The 25,681-nt window shown below is 65.7% G+C and overlaps 1 protein-coding gene across 1 annotated transcript in view; it reads right to left on the bottom strand.

The window, feature by feature from the left end:
• The window catches only part of SKI (SKI proto-oncogene), a 49,823-nt gene extending 25,338 nt beyond the window's left edge, over positions 1 to 24,485 (bottom strand). Inside the window, exon 1 of the mRNA XM_037146936.2 lies at positions 22,751 to 24,485. Within this exon, the coding sequence (XP_037002831.2) occupies positions 22,751 to 23,719 (969 nt within the window). The 5' untranslated portion in view covers positions 23,720 to 24,485. The remainder of the gene's footprint in view (positions 1 to 22,750) is intronic.
• Between the last annotated feature and the right edge of the window lie 1,196 nt (positions 24,486 to 25,681).

A 25,681-nucleotide genomic window follows, 5' to 3' on the forward strand; every position in this document is an offset into this window, starting at 1 on the left:
CACTGCTCCAAACCCACCCGGAAATCAAAAGAGCAAAACCCGAGGGGACCAACTGTCCCCGGGCCACTCCGCAGCACCCCGGGACAGAGCCCGAGAGTGTTTATGAGAACACGGAGACACCAGCACCCAGACAGGTAAGTCCCAGGACAGTGGCAGCCGCAGAGCGAGGACCAGGAACCGGAACGGGGAGAAACACCAGCCCCGAAACCCACCACGACCGTGATGACGTGACTCTGCCGAGGCTGTGGGGACCGGCGGGAGGGCGGCGCCCCACACACTCCGGGGGTCGGACGGAGGCACGGAAGCCCCCACAGGACCTGCCCGGCTTTCAGAGACAGGAAGCAGCCCGACTCAGGAAGAGGAGGAGCCCAGAGGACGAGAGGGGCCGCCGAGCTGGCAGCTCGAAAGGCCCGGTGTGTGGGGGAGGAGGGGCGGAAGGAGGCGGGCAGGGCCCAGACAGCTCGGCAAAACCACGATCTGCAGGCACATGCCATCTACACTATGGTGAGGTCCGGCGTCAAGACACCGACAGCCAGGGATACAGCACAAACCTTGGCGACGTCCCATGCGGAGCAGCCGGAGGAGACACAGCCAACCCGACTCCTACCCACTGCAGACGTACGTCTTCCCAGAAAACAGGGTCAGAGCCGCTCCGACACCCGAAGCCCCCCCCACAGGCCCACACCGACGGGGGCCGCAGACGCCGCACCCAGGAGCCGCCTCCCATGGGGAAGGACAGACAGGGCCGGCGTGGGTGAGCGGGACGCAACCGCGGCAAGTCCGTCCTTCCCGGTTAAGCGCCTTTGAAAAGCAACTGCCTCATGAGAAACTGCGACAGGAACAGCATGACCACCGCAGCCATGAGGGGCGGGTGGGAACCCTGCAGTGACGTTCCTGTACGGAAGGCGAAAGAGCAGCCAACAGAGGAGGCGCCGGCGGGCAGTTCGCGGGTGCCCCCCAACACCAGGGAGACCCCGAAGACCGAGAGAGCGGGTTCGGCAGGGGGCTGGCAGGCGGACGCGAGGAGGCCCCGGGAACTGGTCGCTCCAAAGACGGCAGAAAACCACTGGGAAGAAGGCAAACTTTAAACTGGGGCAGTGCGAGGAGAGACTCGAACCTCATCTCCACGATCACGGCGACGTTAACTCCAGGGCAGAGATGGTCGGCCTGAGTGAGACAACGTGTGACCTCGGGAAACCCACCTCCCACAGAACGATGCCGCCCGGTGAGCGTGAGGGGACCCACAGAGACGCCCCACACTCACGGGGCCGCAGCGGCCGCAGCAGCACCAGACGCGGGGCATCTCAGAGCAGGCAGCGTGACCCAAGGACCGGGGAGATGCCAGAGCTAATAAAAGGGTCAAGGAACGACCTTGAAGAACCTCCCTCAAACCCGGAACCATGGCCGAGCCGCCCACAGAGCCGTAGAGGACCGGCAGCGGAGGCAGGCGTTGCTGCACGGAGCCCCGCCCGCGCCGAGGAGGGGAGTGTCGGCGCCCGTCTGCCAGCAGTGCACCCAAAACCAGCGAAGGCGACCGCGGGCTCCCGGTGCTCACCCTCGCCACCCAGCAGCCCTGCTCAAGTGCAGGGGGACTCGCCCCACGACCGAGCGTGCTCTGCGCAGACCTGGAAGCACAGCCGACCCCGGAGCAACATGGGGTGCAGGGCGCAGCCCCTGCAGTGCAGAAAATCCGCGGGTAACTTCGGACTCCCCCCAAACTGAGCCACTAACTGCCTCTCTCTTGTGGCCCGGAAGCCTGGCCGATGTCACAGCCAATTGACGCACACTGTGCATGTCACCTGTGTCACTCACTGCAATCTTACAGCCACATCAGCCAGAGAAAAGACAGCATCACTAAGAAGCTGTACGGAGCCCTGGCTGGCGTGGCTCAGTGGACTCAGTGCTGCCTGCAAACCCAAGGGTCGCTGGTTCGATTCCCAGTCAGGGCACACGCCTGTGTTGCGGGCCCAGCCCCCAGTAGGGGGCACAGGAGAGGCAACCACACACTGATGTTTCTCTCTTTCTCCCTCCCTTCCCATGCCTAAATGTAAATAAAATCTTAAAAAAAATAAAAAGCACACGGAAGAGAAAACACGTTCGCAGCACGAACTGAAACAGCTAAGCGTACGTGGGCCACAGGGCACTAACCTGAGCCCCGCCAGTGGGACAGAGACAGAAGCGCCCCATGTCACATCCATGGGCGCCCCTAAACTGCACTTAGTGAGAACCGAATGTTTGCATTAGCAAAAGAGAACAGTCTCAAGTAACTGACTTGGCCTCCAACCTAAGACACCAGAAAAAGGACACGTTCGACCTACACGAAGCCAAGGAAAGAAAAATACGAAGATCAGAACACACACCTATAAAGCAAAAAACAGAAGAGTAAAGGAAAAAAGAGCAGAGAACCCAAAGCGGTGCTTTGGGGGACCCGTAAAGCTGAGAAGCCCCCACCCAGACTGGACCGAGTGGGGAACAAAGTCAGGAGCGCCCCAGGCCCCAAAGGTGCGTCTGCCTCGGCCTGAACAGCCCTGTTCCGTGCCAAACGGCCCCCAACGGGCTCCAACACCGCGTGCCACCAGGTGTGATTACAAGACACATGCTTGTAGGAAACATGAGAGGAGAGGAGAGGAGAGGGTGCTTCCCAAGTAGTCCACGAATCGAACATCACTACGACCTCTCAAGACCAGACAAAGACGTTAGAAGTACAAAAAGCAAAATGAAAAAAACAACAACAAAACCACAGACCAAGATCCCTTACAAGTTCTGATGCAAGAACAACAAACATTTTAGCAAATCCGATTCAAAAACACTCCAACAGACTAATGCACCACACGCCACAGCCAGGCTGGCAGGGGAGAATCCCAGGAACGAGAGGTGCCCAGAGTCAGCCGCTGAGACTCCCCACACCACCTGACACAGGCACCTCCGGGAGCGCAGGGGCAGCGCCCGGCCCAGCAGACCCCACGCCGTCCTCGGCCCTGCAGCCAGCACCACCGGCCCGGCAGCCTCCCCGGCCCCGTGCGGCGCAGAGCCCGCAGCCTGCACTCGGGCTGCATGGACGCCAGGCGTCCCACCGGCACGGGGAGTGGCAACACTGTCCTCTGTCACAGGTGGCAGTATCACCTGTGTCAAAAACCTGACCCCCTATCAACAAAAAGCCACCAGAACTAACGCACAAGTCACAAGATTGCAGGATGCAAAATCCACGCACAGGCCCAACAGCGCCGGCAACTGCTGACTGGGACTGGGAAGCGCAGAGGCGCACTGCACGGGTGACAGCGAAGGCAACGAGAGGGAAACTCGTTTTAAAACTGGGCTGGCCAGTGTGGCTCAGTGGGCTGGGCATCGTTCCACAAACCCAAACGTCACGGTCCGATTCCCGGTCAGGGCGCACGACGGGCTGCGGGCCCGCCCCCCGGCTGGGGGCAGGCCAGGGGCGACTGGCCCAGGGGCAACAGGTCGATGTTCCTAGTTCACGTCAACATTTCGCTCCCACTCCTTCTCCTCCCTTCAGCTCTCTCTGGAAAACAAACGGAACCTTTTCTAAAAGATGGCAGGTCGGCAAGTCTGGCAAACGGCAGCAGAGACCTGGGCGCTGGAAACACTGCGACGCCACCGAAGGCAAACCCCCCGAGGCAGCGGGCACACGCAGGCCCGGGGACGCCGCGGGTGCCAGTCCGGGCTGCAGGGGTCGAGGTCTTTCTGCGGGTGGAGGGTCTTGCCTTTGATCGGGAAAACTCAACACCCGTGAAGTGCAGTCAAGCCAAGAATAGCTGTGCCTTCACCGCGGGCTGGAGACTTAGCCTCGTTGAGATCAGCTCTTCCCAAGTGAACCTATAAATCTAACTCACTCCCCATCAAAACTGTGGCAAGGTTTTCCCCCTAGAAATCGACAAACTGATCCTAAAATTCATGTGGCGATGCAGAGCCCCTGGAACAGCCAGAGGTGGAGAAGAACAGGGTTGGAGAGTGAACACCACCTGCCGCCAACCACGGATCAGCACGGAGCTGACGTGCAAGGGCAGGCTGGCTGGCTGGCCAACCGACCGACCGCACGGAGTCGGAAACAGCTGGTTTCCGACCGAAGGGCAACGACAAGCCAGCGCACGAGGAACTGCGCGGCACCGAGCGCCGGGAGCCACGAGCCGGCACGTGGCACAGGGGCCAGGCGCACACAGTGACTCCAGCTGGACCGCAGACCCGAGGGCAAACCTGACCTCAACAGCATTTCCAGAAGATGACCCCGTGACCTCGGGTCAGGCCAGGACTTCTCGGCTGGAACACTGGAGACACTGGAGACCAACACAAAAGGATACACTGGTGAACTGGAGCTGATAAATGTTAAAACCCTACGTCAAAATCTGCTATTAAAGGAAAAGAAGAAAAGAGCCACAGACTCGGAGAAAGTTTCTGCAAAACACAAACGTGAAGAGGAACCTGCATCCAGAACACAGAGAACACTTAGCCCCCGACAGCAAGACAACAGCAGCGAAACTCCGCACAGATGCTGCCCGCAGACGGTGGCGGGGGACGACACGGCACGCGGGGGACGGCCAACCGGAACCTGCGCCTGGGAAATCCGAGGAGCCCACGGGCGCACCGCGGCACACCCCCGGGGAGGGCCAGAGCCAACAGTGCGGGCCTGGGACTTGCACTGCCGGTGGGCAGGCGCCAGGGCTTTTCTGAAGAGCCGGACACGCACACACGCGTGTGGCCCAGCCACTCACGGCCAGGTTCCTACCCGAGGGAAAAGGCTTGTGCACCCCACAGAGCCTCGCCCACCAGCGTGCACAGAGGCTACTTGTGGCGGCCGAGACCTGTGGGCGACTCCGGTCACGCAGGGAACTGGAATCACTCAGACACAAAACTGCGGCCACTCCATACAACGGAGCACCACCCAGCAGTAAAAAAAGGGCACGTCAGGACAGCTGCGCCGCGTGGGAGGGACCGGGCCACGACCAGAGTCGTCCGCACGGAGGTCCAGGGGAGCTGACCAGTGGCCTGCAGAGGGACGGCCAGGGATGCAGGGACGCCTGTGGGTGCTGGGCAGGTTCCTCATCTCGACCCTGGCGAGGGTTCCACATCCAGCACACTCGATGTGCAGCCTGTTACACCCACTGTGCTTCCGCAGGCTGCTTCTGCAGGTGACCACACGGCAGCGATCTCAGCGGACCCTTTACGTGCCAGGGTGGGTCTGCGCCACAGCTTCAAACAATGTCCACAGCTCGGTGACATGTCAGGTCACGGCACAAGGCCACTATCTCTCCTCTGGACGATCCCAAACAAGTTCTTCCCTTCCCACAAAGGTGCACAGGACACAGCAGCACACGCTGAAGCCCCGCCTCCTGGCAGTGGGGGGGTCACATGCTCTCCCTGCAAAGGTCAGAGCACAGGTGTTTCTGGCTCCGCGCCGGGGGAGGCCGTGAGCCGTCAGCTTGACTGACACGAGCAGTGTGGGTGCTCCAGCCCCGAGCTGGGGGCTGGGGAGGGTTCTGGTGCCGCTGCGGCATCGCCTGTGAAATTATTAGAAATCCGAGTTCTCAGGACCCACCTCTGGCCTAGGAACCCACAGCTCTGGAGATGGGGCCCAGAAGTTCATCATCGGTTTCACATTTCTGAAGCTCAAGTTTAACAACCACGGGTCTAGAAAACCTGGCATGAGTGGCGGACCGACCTGGAGCAGGGAATGAGGGGCATTTCACAAAGGGCTGTGGCCCACACTCCTGAAGGCAGCCCTGGCCTCTGGCAGTCTCGGGTGGAGTCCGCCTGCCGAGGACCCTCGTGGGAAAACAGGCATGAGGAGGAGGAAGGAACACAAGGCCCCTCCGGACACACGGGCCAGCCTGGGGCTGCGGGGCTCCGTGTCTCGCGACCAGCGGCTGTCGGCCCCTTCCGAGGTCAACATGTCACGGCCCCTGCTTCCTCCCTCCTTCCTCCCCGCCGCAGGCCGTGGTGCTCACTCATTCTTTGGGGATGATTAAGCCTTTGAATAAAGGGCCTGAGTCACTCCTCCAAACAGCAACCGAGACCACATTCCGGCGCGTGCACCACATGTGAGGACCTTTGAGGGCGACGACTCTCGAGTGCACACGCACACACGTGTAAAGTAAGACACTCCGAGAAAACAAATCCTGTTTGTCAGAGGAACACTCCTGTTAAAGTCACAGATAACTGGCACGACCATGGTTTCTTTTTTAAAGCAGCTCCTTAGGCCCTTCTTTCTCAAACGTTAAAATGCTGAAAAGCCTTTGTAAATCCAGTGCCACACCAGGGAGATTTTATAGTAAAAATGCATCATGAGGCAAAGAGCAAAAGCACTTCAGCCCCCTTCTGCTCTCAAAAGCCGCCCAAACCCCTGCCCCGCATCAAACAAGGAACCGAGGGGCCGGTGTACACAAGTGGGGGCATCGGGAGGTGGAGGGGAGGCTCCGAGCGAGCAGGTCTGTGTGCAGAGAAGAGCTGGGTCGGGGGGGGGGGGTACCCGCCGGTGCGCGGCCTCCAGGGACCGGACCATCAAGAGCCACCAACGTGGGGAAGCTGCCCCCCAAAGCCGAAGTCCAAACACACCCAAGAACTTCAGGGGAACCACAAGAAGTGCGGCCCAAGAGACGCTGTCCACAGCCCTGGTGCTTTCGCAGCACAGTGGGCGCAGGAGCCGAAGGCAAACAGGCGGAAAGGCAGGGTCAGGTGCCAAAGCGTAGAAAGCCGCACCAAGCGAGCGGCCCTCAGAGAGAGGAGGGCCAGGGCGGCAGTGGCCCAGGCGTCCAGGGGACCAGGCAGCCAGAGGGCCCTCCAAAGGGAAGAACCAGACACCCCAGCAGGCCTCCATCGGGGGCAGGAGCCTTGTGGGGACCAGGGGACTTGGGCGCCCAGCACAGGGCCTGACGGCCACGCACCTGACGCCCTGCACTGACCTGGGCAAGGACAGTGCTGCGTGGGCCCAGACCAGGGCACAAGGCCAAGAGGAAGTGAGGGCGGAACTGGGGACCCAGAGGGAACAGACAGGAAGTGCGGTCGCAGCGGCAGGGCAGCTCCCTGTCGGAGCAGGCGGGCCCAGGGGGACCCTCTCCCAGGCACGAATGGCAGCACGGGTGGCTCTGTCACCACCTGGATGCAGCCTGGGAGCGAGACTGGGCAGGTGGCAGGCAGAGCCCAGGCAACTGCAGCACAGGCCACACGGAACCCTGGGGCCAACACGCACGCAACGAGCAGCCCAGCAGGAGCACCGGGCAGGACGCCCGGCCCGCACGTCAGCCCTCGCCCACAGCCCTCGTCAGCAGGCACCGTGAGTGACAAGGGAAGGTGCGGAGGGCACCCGCATCTCGCCTCGAACAAGGATCAGACCCTGCTGAGTGCAAACGGGCGGAGCAGTGGCATCAGCTCGCCGAGCAGGGGGTGCTGGGCCCCACCCATCTGGAGAAAGAAGAGCTGCCATCGCCGAGAGGCCCAGGATGTCCCGATCCCACCCTCAAACCCTGAGTCACAGCCACAGTCACTTGGCCTGGACAGTGGGGACGCCAGGAGCAAAGAGCAGACTCCTGAGCACCCAGCCTGGCCCTCGAACCCAGCCCCCGGGAGAGCAGCGCACAAGGGCAGCCCGACAGCGGGTGTCTCCTCCATGTCCAGACTGGGCACCGAGGAAGGTGGAAAGAGAAGCCATCCAACACACACGGGGCCTGGGCCCTCGGGTCACTGCAGCACCGCGCAGAGGACGGGGAGACGCTGAGGTGGCTGTGGCCGGCAAGGGTCCCCAAGCACCTGGTCACCCGGGAGGAGATGCACAGGGAGGGGCTGGTATGGGGGCGAGGAGGGAGGACGGGGCCAGCCCCTGCTGCCAGCCCCGACCCAGAGCAAAGCCGTCACCAGACACACGGCCGCCGGGGCCGCAGCTCAGGACCGCCCTGGGGGACCCGTGCACCGCCTGGGAACACCGGCCACACTCTAAGTAGGTGCATCCAGCTGGGCTACAGACTCTCTCTATGGGGAACCTTCTAGAAGCTTCAAGATTTACAAGCAACTCTCACATGCATCAAAATGACTCAGAGAGCATCGTCTCCCGGGACGCACCCAGGGGCCACAGACACTGGAGCCGGGGCACTGGAAACAGAGGACACTACGCACCCGGCACAGCTCCGGGCCTGCGCCAGGGCCGCGCCTCCCCCACCAAAGCTGCCTGGAAACACCGCTGGTCTCTGCTCTTGGCACCTCTGGGAAGGGCTCTTCTCTGGCTGACAAGCAGGGGAGAGGGTGAGCGTCGAGGACTGTGCCCGGGGGAGGGGCAAGGCCACGCCAACACGGTGGCACCCGTGGGCCCCGGGGGTGGCTCCTCAGGAGAGCAAACCCCTCACAGTTGAGGTCAGGGCAGGCCATGGTCTGTGGGCACAGGGTGCTGGGAGGGGCGGGCCCTCTCCTCCCCCTGCAGGTGCTCTGCACACGACGTCCATGCTGACCCACCGCACTCCGGAGCCAGCTGTGCGGGGGACGGCCCCGGGGAGCAGGCCTGGGGGGCCACACGGAGTGCACGGGCGACTCCCGAAGGTGGCGTCGCACAGCAGGTCCCACCCTGACCGCTGGGGCCCAGTGGGTGTGACATGGTCCCACAGAACAGAAGGTGACCGGCTCGAGTCCTGGCCAGGGCACCAGCCTGGGTCGTGGGTTCAGTCCCGGATTGGGGGCGTGCCAGAGGCAACCTAACCCCTGTTCCTCTCCCTCTAAAGTAAACACGTAGAACCTCTCGTACAAACATGCAGACGACACGCACGTGGTGGGGCCAAGGCCCGAGGGCCAGGCAGCCGCACACACACCTCTCACTGGGGCCCAGCTGCAGGCCACCGAGGTGCGTGTCTTCTGCCAAGTGTGTTGGCGTCACTCTACGGTCGGCCACAGACAAAAGCCACCAGCAGGCGGGAAGCATTGTGACCCTCACGGACTCCGCCTACTGCCAGGTACACACAGGCCGCTCCCCGGGGGGCCGCGTGTGCCCAGCCTAGTCCTGGGGAGTGGGGCGGCATCCTGGCTGCCACGGGGCACCTGGCGGGAGCCTGCCCAGCCCCGGAGCCCCCAGACCGTGCGGCCGCAGCAAGGGCACGCCCCTGCCCTGCACTCTCCTCCCTCCTGGGACAGACACGGCTGGGCCAAGGCCGCAGTCCCATGCGGCGTGTGCTCAGAGCGCGTCGCCCCACGGGAGCCTCACAGCAGACGCCGGAGGAGCCCACCATCGGGAGGCAGCAGCTCGCTGCCTGGGAACGACCTCCGACGAGGAAACGCAGAGCCACCGCTCACGTGCAGAAGGGCGTGTCCTGCCCAGAGCCAGCAAACCAGTCCGTCTGAGCCGCACTGGTGACCTGGTTCCCTCTGGGTGGCCGCCTCCAGAAGGACGGGCCTCACAGGCTACCGTCAGGTGTGGGGGTCCTCCAGGGAAAGAAATCAGGAGGGACCGAGTCCCAGAAGGGTGTGGCCCATACACTGGCCAAAACAGGCCAATGTAGGTCCCCAAATGGTGACAAAAATGGACTGCAACCTGTGAGGGGCGGGACTGGGAGGCAGCCCCAAGAACACAGGACAGCCAGGGTGGGGGGCACAGGCTGGCAGGCATGTGACAGACAGGACCGTAAGGGATGCCGAACCTTCGGAAGTTCAGGAGAACAGGGTGCTGGCAGAGTCTAAAGTCTCCCTGTGGGTTACTTATTAGCCAGGGAGAGAAAAGGCAGACCCACTTACAAGGGAGCTCAAAGTCACCAACCCTGAGGGGAGGTGACGCCTGGGCCGCCTGCCCTGGACTGCTGGACCCCCCGGCAGATGCCGCCCTGTCTCCCCACCTGACCGGAGGCACGACCCCACGTACCAGCGTGGAGAAGGCCCGAAGGCAGCGAGGGCCCAGGGGAAAGGGTGTGGCAAGGAGGCGGCCCTCCGAGCGGCGTGTCCCGCTGGGGCCTGGGCAGAGACCAGCTGCTGTGAAAGGACCAGGCAGGACACTGCTGGGGGGTGGGCTGCAGAGGTCTAGGGATCCCACGCGGTAGCCACTCAGAGGACAGTTCTGTCGGGGCAGAGCGGCCACCAGAGCGGGCCCTCCACCAGCTGGGGGCACAGTCCACCCCACACTGTGGGCACCGGGAACACGCAAGAACGCGTGCTGAGAAGGCATGCCCAGTGCCTGGGGCTGGCCCAGCGCGTCTGGGCGCCCAGTGGGCTGTAGGGGAAACACACTCCCCCTGCACCTGAGCCCATGCGGCGCCCTGTGGAGTGGGCAGCTGGAAGCCCCCAGAGTGAACGGTGCAGGACCCCGTCTCCAAAAACCCGGTTCCCTGCACTGCTAACGAGCCGAGTGTCGGAACAGAGCTCTTCAACTCTCCAGCACAAGGCCTCAAGAATGTGGGGTGCCTGCGCCCCGGGCCCTCCACCACCAGCGAGCGGTGGAGCCCTGCCCTGGCTAGTGAGTGACACAGGGGAGGCCGGGCCCACGAGCCTGTGGCCCTGGCCCTCCACTCCCCAGACTCCCAGGCACACCCAGGCCAGCAGGACTGGAGCCAGAGCCTCTGAGCCTCTGAGCCTGCTTCCCCACGCACAGCTGTTTTCTGAAAAACCTCACTTTTCCAGGTAAGAGCTGCCCCGGGCTCCGTTCGCCCATCAAGGACGGGCTGCGGGCGAGGGGCCTGCCACCACCGGCCCGGTCACCAGTACCACTGCCGGAGACTCACCCAAAGCCGTCCCTCGAGCCCACATCCCACCAGCCTTGCTGGGAAACAGGACGAAGGCTTCCCATCCAGCCACAGCGTCATCTGAAGGTCGGCACTTGGCAGAGAAGTGACGACCTAACCCTTCCACGGCCCCCAACTCCAGCACAGCTCCCTGCACCCCTCGGCTGCACAACAAGGTCCAGGAGCCTGTGGCGTCGTCAGTCTGGTGGTGGCTGCTGGCTTCCCCATGAGGGAGGGAGGCGGGGCTGTATGGACCCCACAGACAGGACCACACCCAGCGGCACCAGCACACGCCCCACTGTGGACCTGCTCGGAGGAGCCGGGAGACCTTGGAGGGCACCCATCGGTCACCCGAGGCGCCAGCTGCTGGTGCGGCCCTGCGGCCCACTCGCAGCCCCTGTCCGTCCGACCGGCCTGGCAGACCCACGCGCGCCCTCGCGGGCTCCCGCTGGAGGCCCAGCTCCGTTGGGGGAGGGTGGGGTGGCTGGGAGCCGCGGCCCCGCAGCGCCAACGTGGGTGCACACCGGTCACCCCCTTCCACAGACGGGGACCCACTCCCCCAGCCACGGGGCAGTGCTGCCTCTCGAACTGTTCCTTGGCCACAAGTTACACCATCTGCCACCTGCGCTGAGAAGACAGGGAAGGAAACGGGGTCGGAACCAGAGCTGCCGACGGCGACCTCTGCTCCGCTGCAGCCGGGAGGGCCGCCCCACCCTCCTCAACCCAGACACTGAGAGCCCCTCCCTGTGCACTCGGAGCAGAGGGGTCACCCCACCCAGCAGGTGGGGCCCCGGCAGTTATGGAAAACAAAAATCGAGGCTCCTCCTTTCAGGAGTCACTGGGGTGGGGGGGTGTAGTTGCCACCCTCCTACCCCAGCCCCACATTAATATTCAACAACCAAGACAAAGCAGGACGAAGGCTCAGGGCGCACGCAGCCCAGCCCGGTGTCCGCCCTCCCAGGTCCAGGCCTGCAGGGATGCAGGAGGCCCGGACGGGCTGCTTGGGAACCAAGTAACGGAAATGGCGGCCGTGGCTGAGTCATCGGCTCTCCCGGGGCAGCCGCGGAGGGTGGAGGGGCCGGGGCAGTGTGGGAGGCTCACCGGCCTCCCCTCGAGCCTGAGGACCATGGGCACCCGTGCCGGCTGGCCTCCCAGAAGCTGCAGAGCTCGACAGCAAGCAGCCCTCCTGGGGGACCAGCATCAGCCAGGCCACCTGTCACCACAGCTCCTGTGACCAGCTGAGCTGAACCAGAGCAAACCGTGGCCGACAGCAGCCTGGACTGGAAGCCCCCATGAGGAGGCCACGAGCAGAGGTACCCAGAGGCAGCGGAGCGCGGAGAAAGTGGCGGGCGGGCCCAGCAGGTGCTCCCCAAGGGCCCAGAGGGACTGGGGCTGCAAGCCGCCCCCCCTGCCTGCTGCCCTCTGGGGAAGAGCCCAGGTCCAGCTGCCCCAGGGCAGGGGCGGGTCCCCTCACTCTGGGCCCAACATTTTCGGTGCGAAGACTAAAAGGAAAGGGACACAGCCTTCGTGTGGTGAGAGGCACCTTTTGTGGGGAGTCCACCCTCCTGTTGCTCTTTTTAGAGAACTTCTTCCAGACACCAGGGGGTGGAGACTCACGGCGATAGAGTGCACCGGGCTCGCAGGAGCCCCTCCAACCCGAGCCCTCCTGCTGCCCTGCCCCGCCCTGCCCCCAGGCTGAGGCCCACACAGGCCCGCCCAGGAGGCTAAACCCGGCCTGCTGCCACTCTCCCCGGTGGGACTTCAGGGCAGCAGCTGCCCCTTGACACCCCGCCCCCCCCCCGCCCCAGCAGGTCACAGCCACTTCTAGCCCCTGATGGGCGAGTGCAGTGCCTCCTCCTCGGAAGATGGGTCTCCAGCCCCCAACATCCTGCAGCCCGAGTTCTGGCAGGAGGTGGATGACGGGACATGGACGACACGTGGCAGACGCGACACCAGCCATCCGCTGGCGTGTGACAGAGCCGACACCCCGACACACAGCCCAGCTCAGAGACGGCGAAGGACGCGCCCCGACACGTCTCCTCGGAGACGCACGTGTGGCCAGTGTGCACGGGATGAGGCACCCGCGGCAGCGTCACGGATCGCCTGGGAAGCACAGCGCAGGCCACAGTGAGGAGCCGCCTCATACCCGCTGGGGCAGCTCCTGGGGGGGGGGCACGGTGGCCTGAAACTCAGCTGCTCAGGAGGCCAACCTGCTGTGCCGAGACTGCGGGTCCGGTCCCCAGTCGCGGCACGTGTCCGAGTCCAGCAGTGAGTGAAACAACCTGACGTCTCTCTCTCTGCTTCCCTCTGTTCAATGCCGATAAAACTCGTTTCTAACGCACGTTTTCTTCGCTGTTCAGTTAGTTGTGCCCATTTTTCCAACACTCTCCCCCCGCCCTGCCCACCACTGCGCTTGCCCCTGAACCCTGAGCACTGTTCCCTGACCTGCCCCTTCTCCTTCTTTCCCGTTTATCTCCCTCTCCCCTCCCTCTGGTCGTGGTCAGTTGGTCCTTTATTTCCACATCCCTGGTTCTGTGTCTCCTGTTCGTTTTGTTGACTAGGTCCCACTTGTAGATGAGAGGACACATTTGTGCTTCACCACGGGGCTCGCTTCATGCAGCGTGATGCTCTCCAGGTCCGCGCGTGTGCAGCACAGGGCAGGAGTCCCAGAGTCCTGCCGCGTGGCGGCCACTGCGTGAGGGCACCGCGGTCTGGGGCCCGCCCGTTCACTGACAGGCACTTGGCCCCTGTAAACACCACTGCAAACACTGGGGTGCACGGATTCTTTTGCACCAGTGATTCTGGGATAAAAAAAAACCTGTTTTTAAAAAACAGGTATCAGCCAGACATGGAGAAATCAGAACCCCGAGCAGGGCTGGTGGGGCGGCAGCCGGTGCAGACGCCAAGTGTGTGCTCAGTGCAACACAGGGGGTGCCCTTCCCAGACTGCACACTGGTCACTTACGTCACTGTCATCCAGGTTCACCACCCCACTCTGCTGCGTTCTCAAAGGCGCCCAGAACATCCAGCACAAATCCAGTCACCCGCGTGACCTAAGGTGCAGAAGAAACACGCGCTTCTGCACACCATGTGTGTGAGTCCGTAAGGCTGACCCGCCCACTCTCCCACGAGAAAGCCCTGTGCCCCTAACGTCACAGGTGTGGGGGGAGACACCAGCCACGCCAAGACACCATGGGTCGCGGGCTCCGCCTCCCTGCAGGGGGACAGCCAGCCAGTGCTACAGCTTCAGAGTCTGTTCGGCACAACCCGCCCTCTCCCTCTGGTGCTCCAGACACAGGCACCCACGTGCGCCCACCTGGACGGGGCTGGGCCGCGTCATGAGCCTGGGAAGAACAGGACAGACAGACACAGTGGGCGGGCCCCAACGCACGTGCTGGGGGACACGGCCAGACCTGTCCCCAGGAGCGCCCCCTAGAAAGGGTGCTTCGGGGAAGGGGCCTCGAGGGACACATCGCGAGAGCAGGCACGGAGGCAGGCGGAGGGCTGGCGGTCCGGCGGTCACTCATTGCCGCGGCACTGGAGGTCTGGGAAGTGCCACTTGCAATGACAAAAAAAGCAAGTGCCCGAGGTGTTAGGTAAACTGCAGACCCTCGGCACCACCAGAGGCTTGACAATGCTGTGTGCTGGATACCTGTGCAGGCAGACACACACCGAAAGCCCCAGGCCCTGCACAGCAGCTGTGGGAGGGGCGTCTCTGCAGAGGCGGGGTCCCAACAAGGTCGCTGAGGAACCCCACTGGCTGAGCCGGGCACGTTGGCTGCACCGGGCACGTTGGCTGCACCGGGGCTGTGGTACCTGTCCCACAATTCCCTGCGTTCAGCAGATGCCGAAACACTTAGACCTGAAGCGGTGGTGGCTGGGATCCACTTTGGAAAATCACAGCCCCCTGCCGAACACCAGGGAAGCGTCAGCTGAGAGGAGGGCAGTGGGCGCCACAACCTGGGGCTGGGCACGGGGCGCAGATCGGGCTCCACCAGGGACCAGCTCCGCCGGCCCCTCCCGACAGGACACTGCGTCCGCAGGCTGTCGGGGACTCAGGCCGCCGGAGCTGCTGCACAGGACGGCACCGGTCAGCGATCCCCTCGGAGGCCCAGTGCCTGCCACCCCTGCCGAGTGGCGCCTCGTGGGGCCCACGCCCTGCCACTCGGCTGTCGTCCTCAGCCTCCAGGACTCACAGAGGGACGGAGAGAGGCCCTATCACACAGACCCTGCCCCTCGAGGGGGGACGTTCGGGAGGGAACACAGAGCAGCCGCCAGCACGGGCTGCCCTATGGCGCCGAGGCCCACTGAGGCCCCACAGCCCTGAGAGCGGGGGGCCAACGCTCCCTCCCCCCCCCCCAGTCCGACGGCAGGGCGTGCCCTCCCGCCCCGGAGCCTGCACCGGCACGGCACCCAGGTGCTCTGGTCACAGGAGGCAGCAGGGGGGCTTTCTCCACATGGCCAAGAAGGACTGCAGATGTTCGAAAGTACCGGCCCACGGGACGAGGGCCCCTGGCCGCGCAGCCCCCCACCCAGGGCTGGGCTCCGCAGCCGCTGCCCCCCCGCCCCGTGGTCCCACAGGCCAGGACACTTTCCCGCCCTCCGATGCAAGCTGGCCCTGGCACACCTGCCGGCCTGGGCACTGCCACGGCCACCCCCCAGGTGGGAGAGCCCCCGCCCAGGGCCACGCCAGCCCCGCCACCCACCGGAGGCGGTCCGCAGCCTCGCTTTCACAGTTTAAAGACCTTCATAAATTGAGACAAAACCGACTGGGCCAGGCGAGCGGGCGACCCTTACTGCACACAAGGGTGTTAAAAAAAAAATCCCAGTTTTGATAGTTCTGCAAAAAAACCTTAGCAAATTTACAACAAAACTGTCAAGTAATTAAGGCAAGGCACTTCACACATGAACTTAAACTGCTAATTAAAATCCCCTCGCTTAATTGACTGCATTTGCATATCACTCAACTTGGGAGTGTAATGTTTCTAATGGTTTGGGCAAATCGGTTGTAACCTCAGGGAAACCAGTGGCTGCAGGAAGGGCCGGGCAACTCTGGGGCGGCAGAAGCTGGACCTCAAGCAGGGGGTCCCCCACCCAGGCTGGCACGGCCACTCACCCCACCCAGAGGCCCCACTGTGGCCCAGGGTGACGACAGTCGCTGCCTGCTGTCCAGCGCGCCCGCCTCGACCTCCCTGGCCAGCCCCCGAACCGCGGGTAAGACAGGTGCACGACCCCTGGGGGCACGACCCTTCCCAGCAGCTCGGCCCGACCGCCCCGTCCGTCCCGGCTCCTCTGCTCGCCGTCTGCGAACACGCACTGGCCTCCCCGCAGCCGGACCCGTGGCCCCTCCGTACACGGGACACTGCGCAGAGCACAGCGAGTGGCAGCGGTGTCAGAAGGCAAATGGGAGCGCGGCCGAAAGGACAACAGAGGGCGTGACGGCCCGGCACGGCCACGAGGGCCACAGGGAGCGTCAAACAGGACCACTGGCCCCACCGCAAGTGGGAGGGCCACGCACACCACCACGCAGACTCGCCCCCAGCAAATGCCGGCTCTGCAAGGACAGGGGGCGGTTTGAAAAGCAGGAGCCCCAGGACCCACGAAGCAAGGGGACACAGCCTGGCACCCGCCCCACCTCCGCTGCTTCCATGTCTCTCCCACCCACCTGCCCGCCCGCTGGGCCTGAGCCACAAAGCAGCGCCACGGGCCAGGGCCACACGCAGAAGGCCAAGGTGACAGTGAGCAGACTGGGCTGTGCGGGAGGCGCTGGCCCTCCAACAGACTCCCACGGGCCACCCAGACGCTGCAGCCTTGCTGGGCGCCGGCACCTGCTGCCCGTCACAGCCAGGGTGGCTGTGCTCACACAGGGGTGGCAGGGGTTCCAGCCCCGGCCGTCTCCGACAGCCCCTCAGCCCGTGGCTCTCTCTGCATGGCCTGGGACAGGCCTGGGGACCCCCCACCTGGCTGGGAAGAGTGGGGTGCAGGATCCAGGCCAAGCCCCTGCAGCAAGTCACACCCAACCGGGTCCTGGGGTGACTGAGCCCACAGCCCCTGGGACAGAGAGAGGCCAATGTGGGCCTGCAGGACAATCTGATACCCAGGGGAGCCCCTGGTGTGCCCCCGGCCCCACCGTGCTCCTGGCTCCGTCAACCTGCTCCTCCATGCCACCCACACGTGGAGTTTGGGCCCAGGGGTCGGGGTGCACAGCTGCTGCCATCGACGACAGTCACTTCCTCGCACATGGACCCAGGGGTTGAGCCAGGCTGCGAAGGGCCACGCCAGAGCCCCGCGGGCACCCTCGGCCCTCCGACAGCCTGGGCTCCAACAGCCTTCAGGACAGAAGGGGCCGGACCAGGCTGCCAGCCACACCCGCTTCCCAGCCTGCTGCCCCAGAGCCGACCTCCGCCACTGCTGCCACCAGCGCCCTGCGCTTCTGCCCCAAGCAGAAAGCCCATCCTTGCAGAAAGCATCTCTGCCCGGGGTGCAGCGACTCAACACCCCAGGGGGGGCCACACCAGGGGGGCTGCCACTCAGGAGGCAGGGCCTGGTGTCCCCCGGGGCCTTGACCGGTCCCTAGGAGCCTCTCGGCCCTGCCTCTCCCAGCCAGCGGGACAAGGCGGCCATGACAGCGAAGGATACCACGTCTCCGTCACAGACGGGTGTTCACCCGGCCCGGAACTGGGGCCCCGCTGTGAGCAGGTCCCCACTCCAGGCCCTGGCGAGGCCCCAGACGGCCACAAACACACCACCGCAGGGGAACCCAGACCTCTGCGGGCTGTGCACCCGGAGTCTCGCCTGGACTTCCTGAATTCTTATCGACGGCTGCAGAAGGGAGAAGTCGCAGCTTTCTTTGAGTCCTCGTGTGACGCACGAGTAAAATCAGAGGAGACACCCCATGGCAGAGCCTGAGCACCCTCCAGGCACCACACACAGCAGACCGGTGCCCGCCCCGCAGCCCCCCCCACCCAGCAGGTGCCCCGCCCATCCTGGCCCTTCCTCCACACGCCACTCCAGCCCCCCACCACCTCCTCTGACATCCTCCCCAGGGCCAGAGTTCTTCGCTCCAGTCAACGAGCAGGCAGGAGCGCCGGTCACTCCAAGCCGCAGGACCCTGGGACCCCAGCGAGGCCCCACCCTGCCGGGCGCTCCTGCACACTGCCTGGGCCGCTCCGAGTGTGGGGCCCTCAGGAAGCCCGTCCTGCGTCCAGAGAGAGGCCACATCAGAGCTGCCCCTTCCTCTATCGACCACCCTGGGGCCGCACTAGATGCTTCCTGAGTGGACTGAGGCACCTGAACACGCCTCACCGGGCCCCCTCCACTCCCACCGGCCCTGGCAGCCCCCACTCAAGGCTGACAACTGAAACCGCACCAGACCTGGCGGCCGGCCCCCACTCCCCGCACACTCCCCAGCGATGACTTCCTGTTCCTCCCGCGGCTCCGGCCCGCCCCCCACATCTGAGCCAAACACGAGGCGTGCCCAGCACCACCATGTCGCTACCCGGCGGCCTCGGGGGAGCACAGCCTTCCTCCCCACCTCAGACCTCACGGAAATAACTCAGCCTCTGTGTCTTCACTCAAAACAAAGAAACTTCTAAAAAACATTTCGGTTAAAACTTGCATAACCCCCTCGGTGGAGAAACCCTCCCTGACTTTCGCAATCCTTAGGAAGAGACACATCACTGCCGCTCGTGCGACAGTCTCCAGGCCACACAGGGCCACCACGGCCGCCAGACAGCCAGGGTGCAGGCCCGGAAGTGCCTGGCGGCCAGCGGTGTGGCCGGGGCGGGGGCCACACTCTCCAGACGGCCTCGCCTCCCGCCCCGCCGACAACCCCGAGCAGACAGCCGCTCGCTGCCGGAGGTTGGGAAACCAGGGCACCATGAGGCAATGCCCTTGCCCTGGAAGCCCTGCGCTGACCAAGGGACCCTGAGGGCAGCGAGGGCAGGAGCAGAGGCCACTCAATGACCCTGCTGCTCCCAAGCGAGACCCCCACACCAAGGAACCCTGGAAGAACAGCGGTCTGAAGAAGGTTCCGGAACAGACAGGAGGACCATTCGTGGGAACCCTCCCAGACACGGTTCGGCTCACTGCAGACGGACCCCAGTCGCACGGCCCGCCGCGGGGCGCGGGGCACAGGCCTTGCCACGGCTTCTGGGCCTTCACAGGGCAGGGCCTCACCTCGAAGCAGGACCCCAGGTGGTACCCCCCCCTTCTCAGCTGAGCGTCTGGAACCAGGGAATCGCCAGGGGTCCCCACAGACACACAGAACAAACCAAGTGGACAAAGGAACAGCCGGCCATCTGAATCTCTGCCCAGTCCTGAGGACCAGGGGCAAGCGCCGCCACCCGCCGGGACGCTCCTGACGCCACTCCGTCTGGAGGGAGCCCCCGCTCCAAGGGCTGCCCACGCCTCCCTCAGAGGGGTGCCCACGACCCCCACCCCCACCTCCGAACCTGGACGCCGCCGTCCCTCCCCATGGGCACCGGGACACTCCACAACGCTGACACCTGCCCAGGGCCCCGCGTCAGGAAAATGCCGCGGTCTGAGCAGGGAAGCCACTGGGGGGCACGGGGAGGACATGTCCGTGCTGAGAACTTGACTCCCGGCTGCAGGCGCCCAGGCCCCAGCCCCCCCTCAGCCTCAGCCAGGTGACAGGGGCGAGTCCGTAGAAAAGAGCCCCGCAGAACTCGAGTGTCAGAAGGACAGAGGCTCGGCTCCTCTGGTCTGAGACCCAAGACACGGAGCCTTGGACGGGGCCTCCGGGCAGCCCGGCTCTCAGACGCACAGCCTGGTCTGGGCCCAGGGGGCACAGCACCACCTGCGGACCCCCCAAGGGGAGGGCCCTGGTCACCCAGCAGCCTCGCCCAGGCAGGCGGCACCCGGGGGGGCAGACTGTTGCCTCCTCTGAGACTGACAGCGCCCTGGGCTACTAGGAAGTCAGCCCAGCCGAGTCCAGACGCCGTCAGACAAGCCCAAGGGGGACGGACAGAGCAGACTGCACAGGACGAATGGAACGAGTGGGGACCAAGACCCTCCTCTCCTTGCCACGTGTTCCCATCACAAAAATGACTCATCTGCACCCTTCCCCCGACACCAACACCTAACACCAGAGAGAAGACAGACAGCCACGGCCACGTGAGGAAACCAAGGCACAGTGTGGCTGGCGCGGCGTGCTCCGGTCACGAGGCCCATAAGGAGCGGGGTGAGGCACGGGCACAGCCCCGGCAGCTCCACACCTGGCCCACAACCTCGGCCACCCACGGTCAGCTGCCAACTGCCAGGGGACAGCCCAGAGTACTTGCTCGGGGACCCCGGAGCATCAGCGATGGCACCGAGGAAGGCCACCAGCCTGCAGGCGCCAGGCTGGCTCCACAGGGTTCCAAGGCGCAGAGCTAGCTCCTGCCCCTCACTCAGTCCCACACTGGGGCAGCCACAGGAACCACCAGCCCACCGCAGCTGGGCCACGAGGAGGCAGCCCGAGCAGAAGACCGTGCGGTCACCAGCCCCTCCCACCAGCAGTGGCCCATGAACACTGACCGCATGACCCTTCAGCAGGAAACCTGGTGGCACCTCAGCCAGCAACACCTGGGACGCAGTTCTGCTCACTCCCACCTCCCCAGAACCCTCTGCCCCAGGGAGCCGCGGCCCCACACAGAGCAGTTCTGCGCCCCCTTCGCCACTGCCTGTCCTCGCCCTCAGCACGTCAGTCACCAGGACAGGCTACGGAGGAAGTGACGAGACTGGACGCACGCTGCGAATGCCCTGTCCAGGACATGCGGGAGGGGCGTGCTGAGACAAGCAGGGCGCCCGGAGCAGCTCCTTCCCGCACAAGTGGGCCTGGGTGGCTGGGAGTCCCCCCGCCCTGGGGCAGGACCCCCTCCTCACGCGGGGCCTCTGGGTTGTAGACGCACCAGCACACAACTATGCTAGGAAGACTGAAAGGGGGCCACGCACCCCCAAACTCGAAACGGTGCCGTCCCAGCCAAGGCAGCAGGACAAGAGGGTGAGGCCAGCAGGAAGAGCCCCCAGGGCAGCGAGGCCGAGGGGCCCGGGGAGGGACTGGCAGCCGGCAGGACAGCGAGTGGCCTGGAAGGGGGCGTGCCAGACCCCAGGCCTAGGCTGCCACCGTGAGGGCCCGGAGACCCCAACCACATGAGGAACTTCTTTTAAATCAGCACGTGAGGTTTCTGAACAGCTCTAGGAGACCGCTGAAGGAAGAGGGTGGCGAGGGCCCTCTGCTAAAACGACCAGAGAGAGAGTGCTCCAGCCCCGTCTCAGGGACTGTGGCTCAGGGGACTGGCCTGCCCGCTCCCCGGGCAACGCTGGGGCCTGCGACTCAAGCCGGGCCTTCCCTGAGCTTAAGGACACCTGGCCCAGAACCGAAGGGCCTGCTGCCAGGGAGCCTGGGCCTGAGTCTGCAGCTGCGACCAAAAACCAAACCCAGGAAGGCAAGAGACCACAAATACATGCGACCCAGATCGGGACACACACGGACACACCCCGCCTGAGAAGACCCTCTGCTATCCGTGGGGCAAGGTCAGTGGCCACCACAGCCTCGTCCACCAGCTCCGTTCTGCTGCAACCCACCGACCCAGCACACCGCCTCCCACGGGCCACATCAGCCACACAGGGCTCAGCCACCCCAAACAGAAGGGCCCCCGATTCACTGGGAGGGCCCATCGTGCCACCCAGGGCCACCTCCCCGTCTGAGACGGAGGGCCCACTGGGAGCCTCTCCATCAGCACCCGCACCGCACGCCGTCCACTCAGACCCGCCCAGCGGCCCTCCAGAGTGCAGAATGCTGCCACCTGGGCACTGGCCGAGGACAGAAAAGCCCCCCAACACAGGCACAGGCGCACGCACACCCCAGGGGGCCTCTCCGAGCACAGGCGGCAGGGCCTCGTTTTCCCCAGCCCCTCCTCCACCCCGAGACTGACACTCTGCTGGAGGGGCGCCCGGAGAAAATCGGGCGGGAGCCTCTATTCACAGATTCAGAAAAAGAAGTTTGATGCAATGGCTGAATTAATGAGGCCTCCCCAGAATAGCTGGGCCGGGGCAGTGTTCTGTGTGTGCGGTGCAGGAAGCCTGGGCATTGAGAGGAAAGTTGCAAACACCTAGGGAGGGGCAGACGCCAGAGAAGTCGGTGAGGACCTCAGAGGCTGCTTTCTGTGTCTGGTGGCCTGGGAGCTGCCTGGGTCACAGACACCCCAGCCGGCAGACAACGGAGCCCGGGCCGAGCCCTCCCCGCCCTCAGCGCCCTCCAGCCTTTCCGGGAGAAGGAAGGAGAAGGAAATGGGCGAGTCCAAAACAAGTCCCAAGCCTGGGCCATCCCAACTCGGAACCCCGAGTGCCCGCTGATCCAGCCCGGGGCCCAGGGCCCTCACCCCACATGGGGGACTCTGGATTCACTCCCCAAAGGGCCAGGGAGAAGGACAGAGCTGGAGTCCCCAAGTCTCGGCCCCCTGCCACCAGCACCTGAACACTAGCTTCGTTCATTAGTGTGTCTCCCAAAATTTCAAGGCACAAAAGGCCCGCCTGGCCAAATGCTCCCTCCACCGAGGGCAGGCACCTGTCTGTGAGCCTGGGGGCTCCAGGGTGATGGCAGTGCCCTTCACCCCTAACCGGTCCAGACACTCCCGTGGGTAGCCTTGGGAAGGCCTAGGTCTCAGCCCCCTGCCTGGGCCCGGCCCAGATCTAGCTTCCCCAGGCTCTGGCAGGAGCGTCGGAGGAGCGAGGCCTGCCCTCCCCGGCCTATCTGAGCAGTTGCTGAGGCTCAGGAGGGCTCCTCCACCAGTCAGGGGGGCCCCGGATCTCCGGCCCCCACGCCAGGCAAGGAGGCTGCTCCCAGAGGTTGGGCAGGAGGAGGCCCTCCCTCCAGAGCTACAAGGCTGTCAACAGGGACTCTGAACCATCCCACTTTCTTTAAAACAAAGCAAAACCCTACAACGTGGGAGCACACAGAAGCATAGAGACAGAAACCCTGTGCAAAGAGGGTCCCCACCCCCCTCCCCAGCCCTGCCCCTCCCCCCTACTCAGAGGCCGGGGGACACTCACCCGGGGCACCCGCCGCTTGTATTTGCTGCCGTAGTCAAACTTCTCCTTCACGTCGTCCAGGCAGCGGCCGAGGCGCGCCTGCTCCTCCTTGCCCGTGTAGTCCTGGCTCAGCAGGATGTAGGCCCGCCAGTTGGCCGAGTCGAAGCCCCAGTGGCAGGTCCGGTTCTCAAGGGCCTTGTGCGAGTGCACCACGAACTTGTGTGGCGGGTACATGAGGCGGCAATCGAGGCACTGGATGCAGGCGGCGCTGGGGCTGCTGTAGAGCTCCGGCACCAGCAGCCCCTTGCACTTGCCGAAGCACTCGTGGTACACGCGCACGCTGCGCTCGCTGAGCTCCAGGCCCAGCGCCAGGCTGGCGGCCAGATCCTTCTTGCAGGGCGGCGGGTAGGCGCCCCCGTACAGCAGCGCGTTGCATAGGCGCTCCGCGTCCGTCTTGGTGATGAGCCCGCACGAGGGCGCCGAGAAGGGCAGGATGCCCATGACTTTGAGGATCTCCAGCTGGTCGGCCGTGCAACGCGAGCAGTAGATGTGAAGCTCATCGCACACCGAGTTGATCTGCTGCAGCGAGAAGTCGCGCAGCACCGAGTTGAGGATCTGAGGGAGGCACAGGCGCTTCTCGCCGCCCACCACGAAGCATGAGATGGTCTCGCCCTCCAGGACGGTCTCGCAGCGCTCGGTGGAGCGATCGGACGGCATGAAGAAGGGCCCGGGCAGCACGGGCGGCGGCGGCTGGATGGCAGGCAGGTGCAGTACGGGCGGCGGCTCGGCGGCCGCGGGCACCGGCGCGGGCACCGTGGCCGCGCCCGCCTCCTTGACGCTCTCCTTCTTGTAGGCCTCCTGCGCCCAGCGCGCCGAGAAGGCTGCCGGGCCGCCCAACGAGCTCATGGAGCTCAGATGGAACTGCTCCAACGTCTTCTGCAGCCCCGGGTGCGGCTGGAAGCCGCCGCGACCGCCGGCCGCCGCCTCCATAGTGCGCTCCGACTCCCCGGGCCGCTCCCGCTCTCGCGCGCCCGGACCCCCGCGGCCCCCGCCGCCGCCCCGCGCGCCCCGGCGGCGGCCCCGGCCCCGGCCCCGACCTCCCCCCGCCACCGGATCCCGGCCGATCACGGCCGCGGCCTCGGCCTGGCCCGGGGGCGCGAAGGGGAAGGCGGGCGGGGCGAAGGGGTCCCGCCGCTGGAGACCGCCGCCGCCCGGGCCCGGCGCCACATCCACGCGCCCCACGCCGCGCCCGCCGCCGCCCGGGCCCCCCGCGCGTCCCCCCGCGCGCCCCCCGGGCCCTAGGCGCGGGGCATGTCCCGGCGCGCGCCGCCAACGCCAACGCCAACGCTCGCGGGCCCGGGGCTCGCGGGGGGCGCGCGGGCAGGTGCCGGCGCCGCGAGGCGCGAATCGCCGCGGTGGCCGAGGCCAAAGGGCCCGGGAGGAGCGGGGGCGCGGGCGCGGGGCCCGCCGGGCCGTCCTCGCGCGGCGCGCCGCCGCCGCCCCGCTCCTCCCACCGCGCGGCGCCCGCCCGGCTCGTCCCGGCGGCGCTGGCCGGCCGCGTCGCGTCCGCCACTGGCCGCCCCGGCCCGGCCCGCGCCCACCCCGCCGCCCGCGCCGGCTCCTCCGCCCGCCCGCCCCCCGCACGCGCGGCTTCCGGGGCGGCCGAGCGCCTGTGAGGGGCCCTCAGAGCGCGGCGGCGGCGGCGGCGCGGGGCTCGGCGTACATCCTCCCGGCGGCTCGCTCCAGCTCGGACTGAGTGCCCGGCGTTGAGCTCACGGCGCCGCCCCGCCCCGCGCCCCGCCCCGCGCCGCCGCCCCGCCCCGCGCGCCGTCTGGGCCGAGCGTCCGCCTCAGCCCAGCGCTGGCCAGGAATGCGACCGCCCCACGGCCGGCTCTTCCAGGAACGCGCTCTCTCCCGCCGCGCTCGGGAGGCTCGGCCGCGCTCGGCTACGCTCGGGACTGTCCGTCTAGACCTCGGCCCTGTCCGCCTGGGATTCGGCTCCGCTCGGACCCACCCTCTTGGAACTCGGCTTGGCTCGGTCCCCACTCGGCCCCGCTCGGCTCCGCTCGGTTCTACCCGTGTGAGAGTCGGCGCCGCTCGGTCCCGCCCACCCGGGACTCGATCCTGCTCGGCTCCTTTTGGACCCGCCCGCCGGAAGGCCGCTCGGCGGGGGCAGTGGCGGCGGCGGCAGCGGTGGCGGCGGCGGCGCCGGGGGTCCCCTTTCCGGCTGGGGCCGCTTCCTGAGCCGCTGGGAGGGCTCGCGTCCCACCGCCGCCGACGCCGGCTCCCAGAAACCCACACGCGGCCCTGCCACAACCGCAGACCAGCTAAGAAGCAGGCGGGACCGCACCACGCGGGCCCAGCGCATGCCTCGCGACCCCCTCCTGGACGGGGACGCAACACACCGCGGGGTCCCCACTCACGGTGGCAATGTCGCAGTATGACCTAGGTCCCTGAAACGATGGGGGCGCCACGAAACACGACCCGGGTCCCATCCACCACGGGGACTTCATTCAGTATGACCCAAGGTCCCACGTAGGACAAGGACGCCATGAAACAACTAGGGTTGCTAACGCGTTAGAGTAGAAACACCACGGAGACCCCCCCACAGGAGGCAGACACACCGCCGCAGTCCCAAGACCCCCACCAGGTGCGAGGCGGGACGGCCCCTATCCCCGGGGTGATGGACAAGCAGTACCCACTGCGTCCGGACCCTGCACCCGGGTCCCCACCACACAGCCCACAGGGCTTCACCCCTCCACCCGCCCCGCTGTCCCAGGCCCACCGCCCACTGCAGGGTTGGCGCTGTGTGCCCAGAGAGAGTCGGCCTTGCGTCCAGGGCGCTGTACCCTGTGTCCGGCCGGGTCGCTGCCAGGGCCAGGCCTAGGCTGGGTCCCAGGAGCCTGGCCCCTGTGTGCCTCGGGTGGAGGGGACTGGCGGGACCCTCATCCT

This window comes from Artibeus jamaicensis, unplaced genomic scaffold (genome assembly GCF_021234435.1).
Source record: "Artibeus jamaicensis isolate MK-2021 breed Jamaican fruit bat unplaced genomic scaffold, CSHL_Jam_final scaffold_847, whole genome shotgun sequence".
NCBI classification, from domain to species: Eukaryota; Metazoa; Chordata; class Mammalia; order Chiroptera; family Phyllostomidae; genus Artibeus; species Artibeus jamaicensis.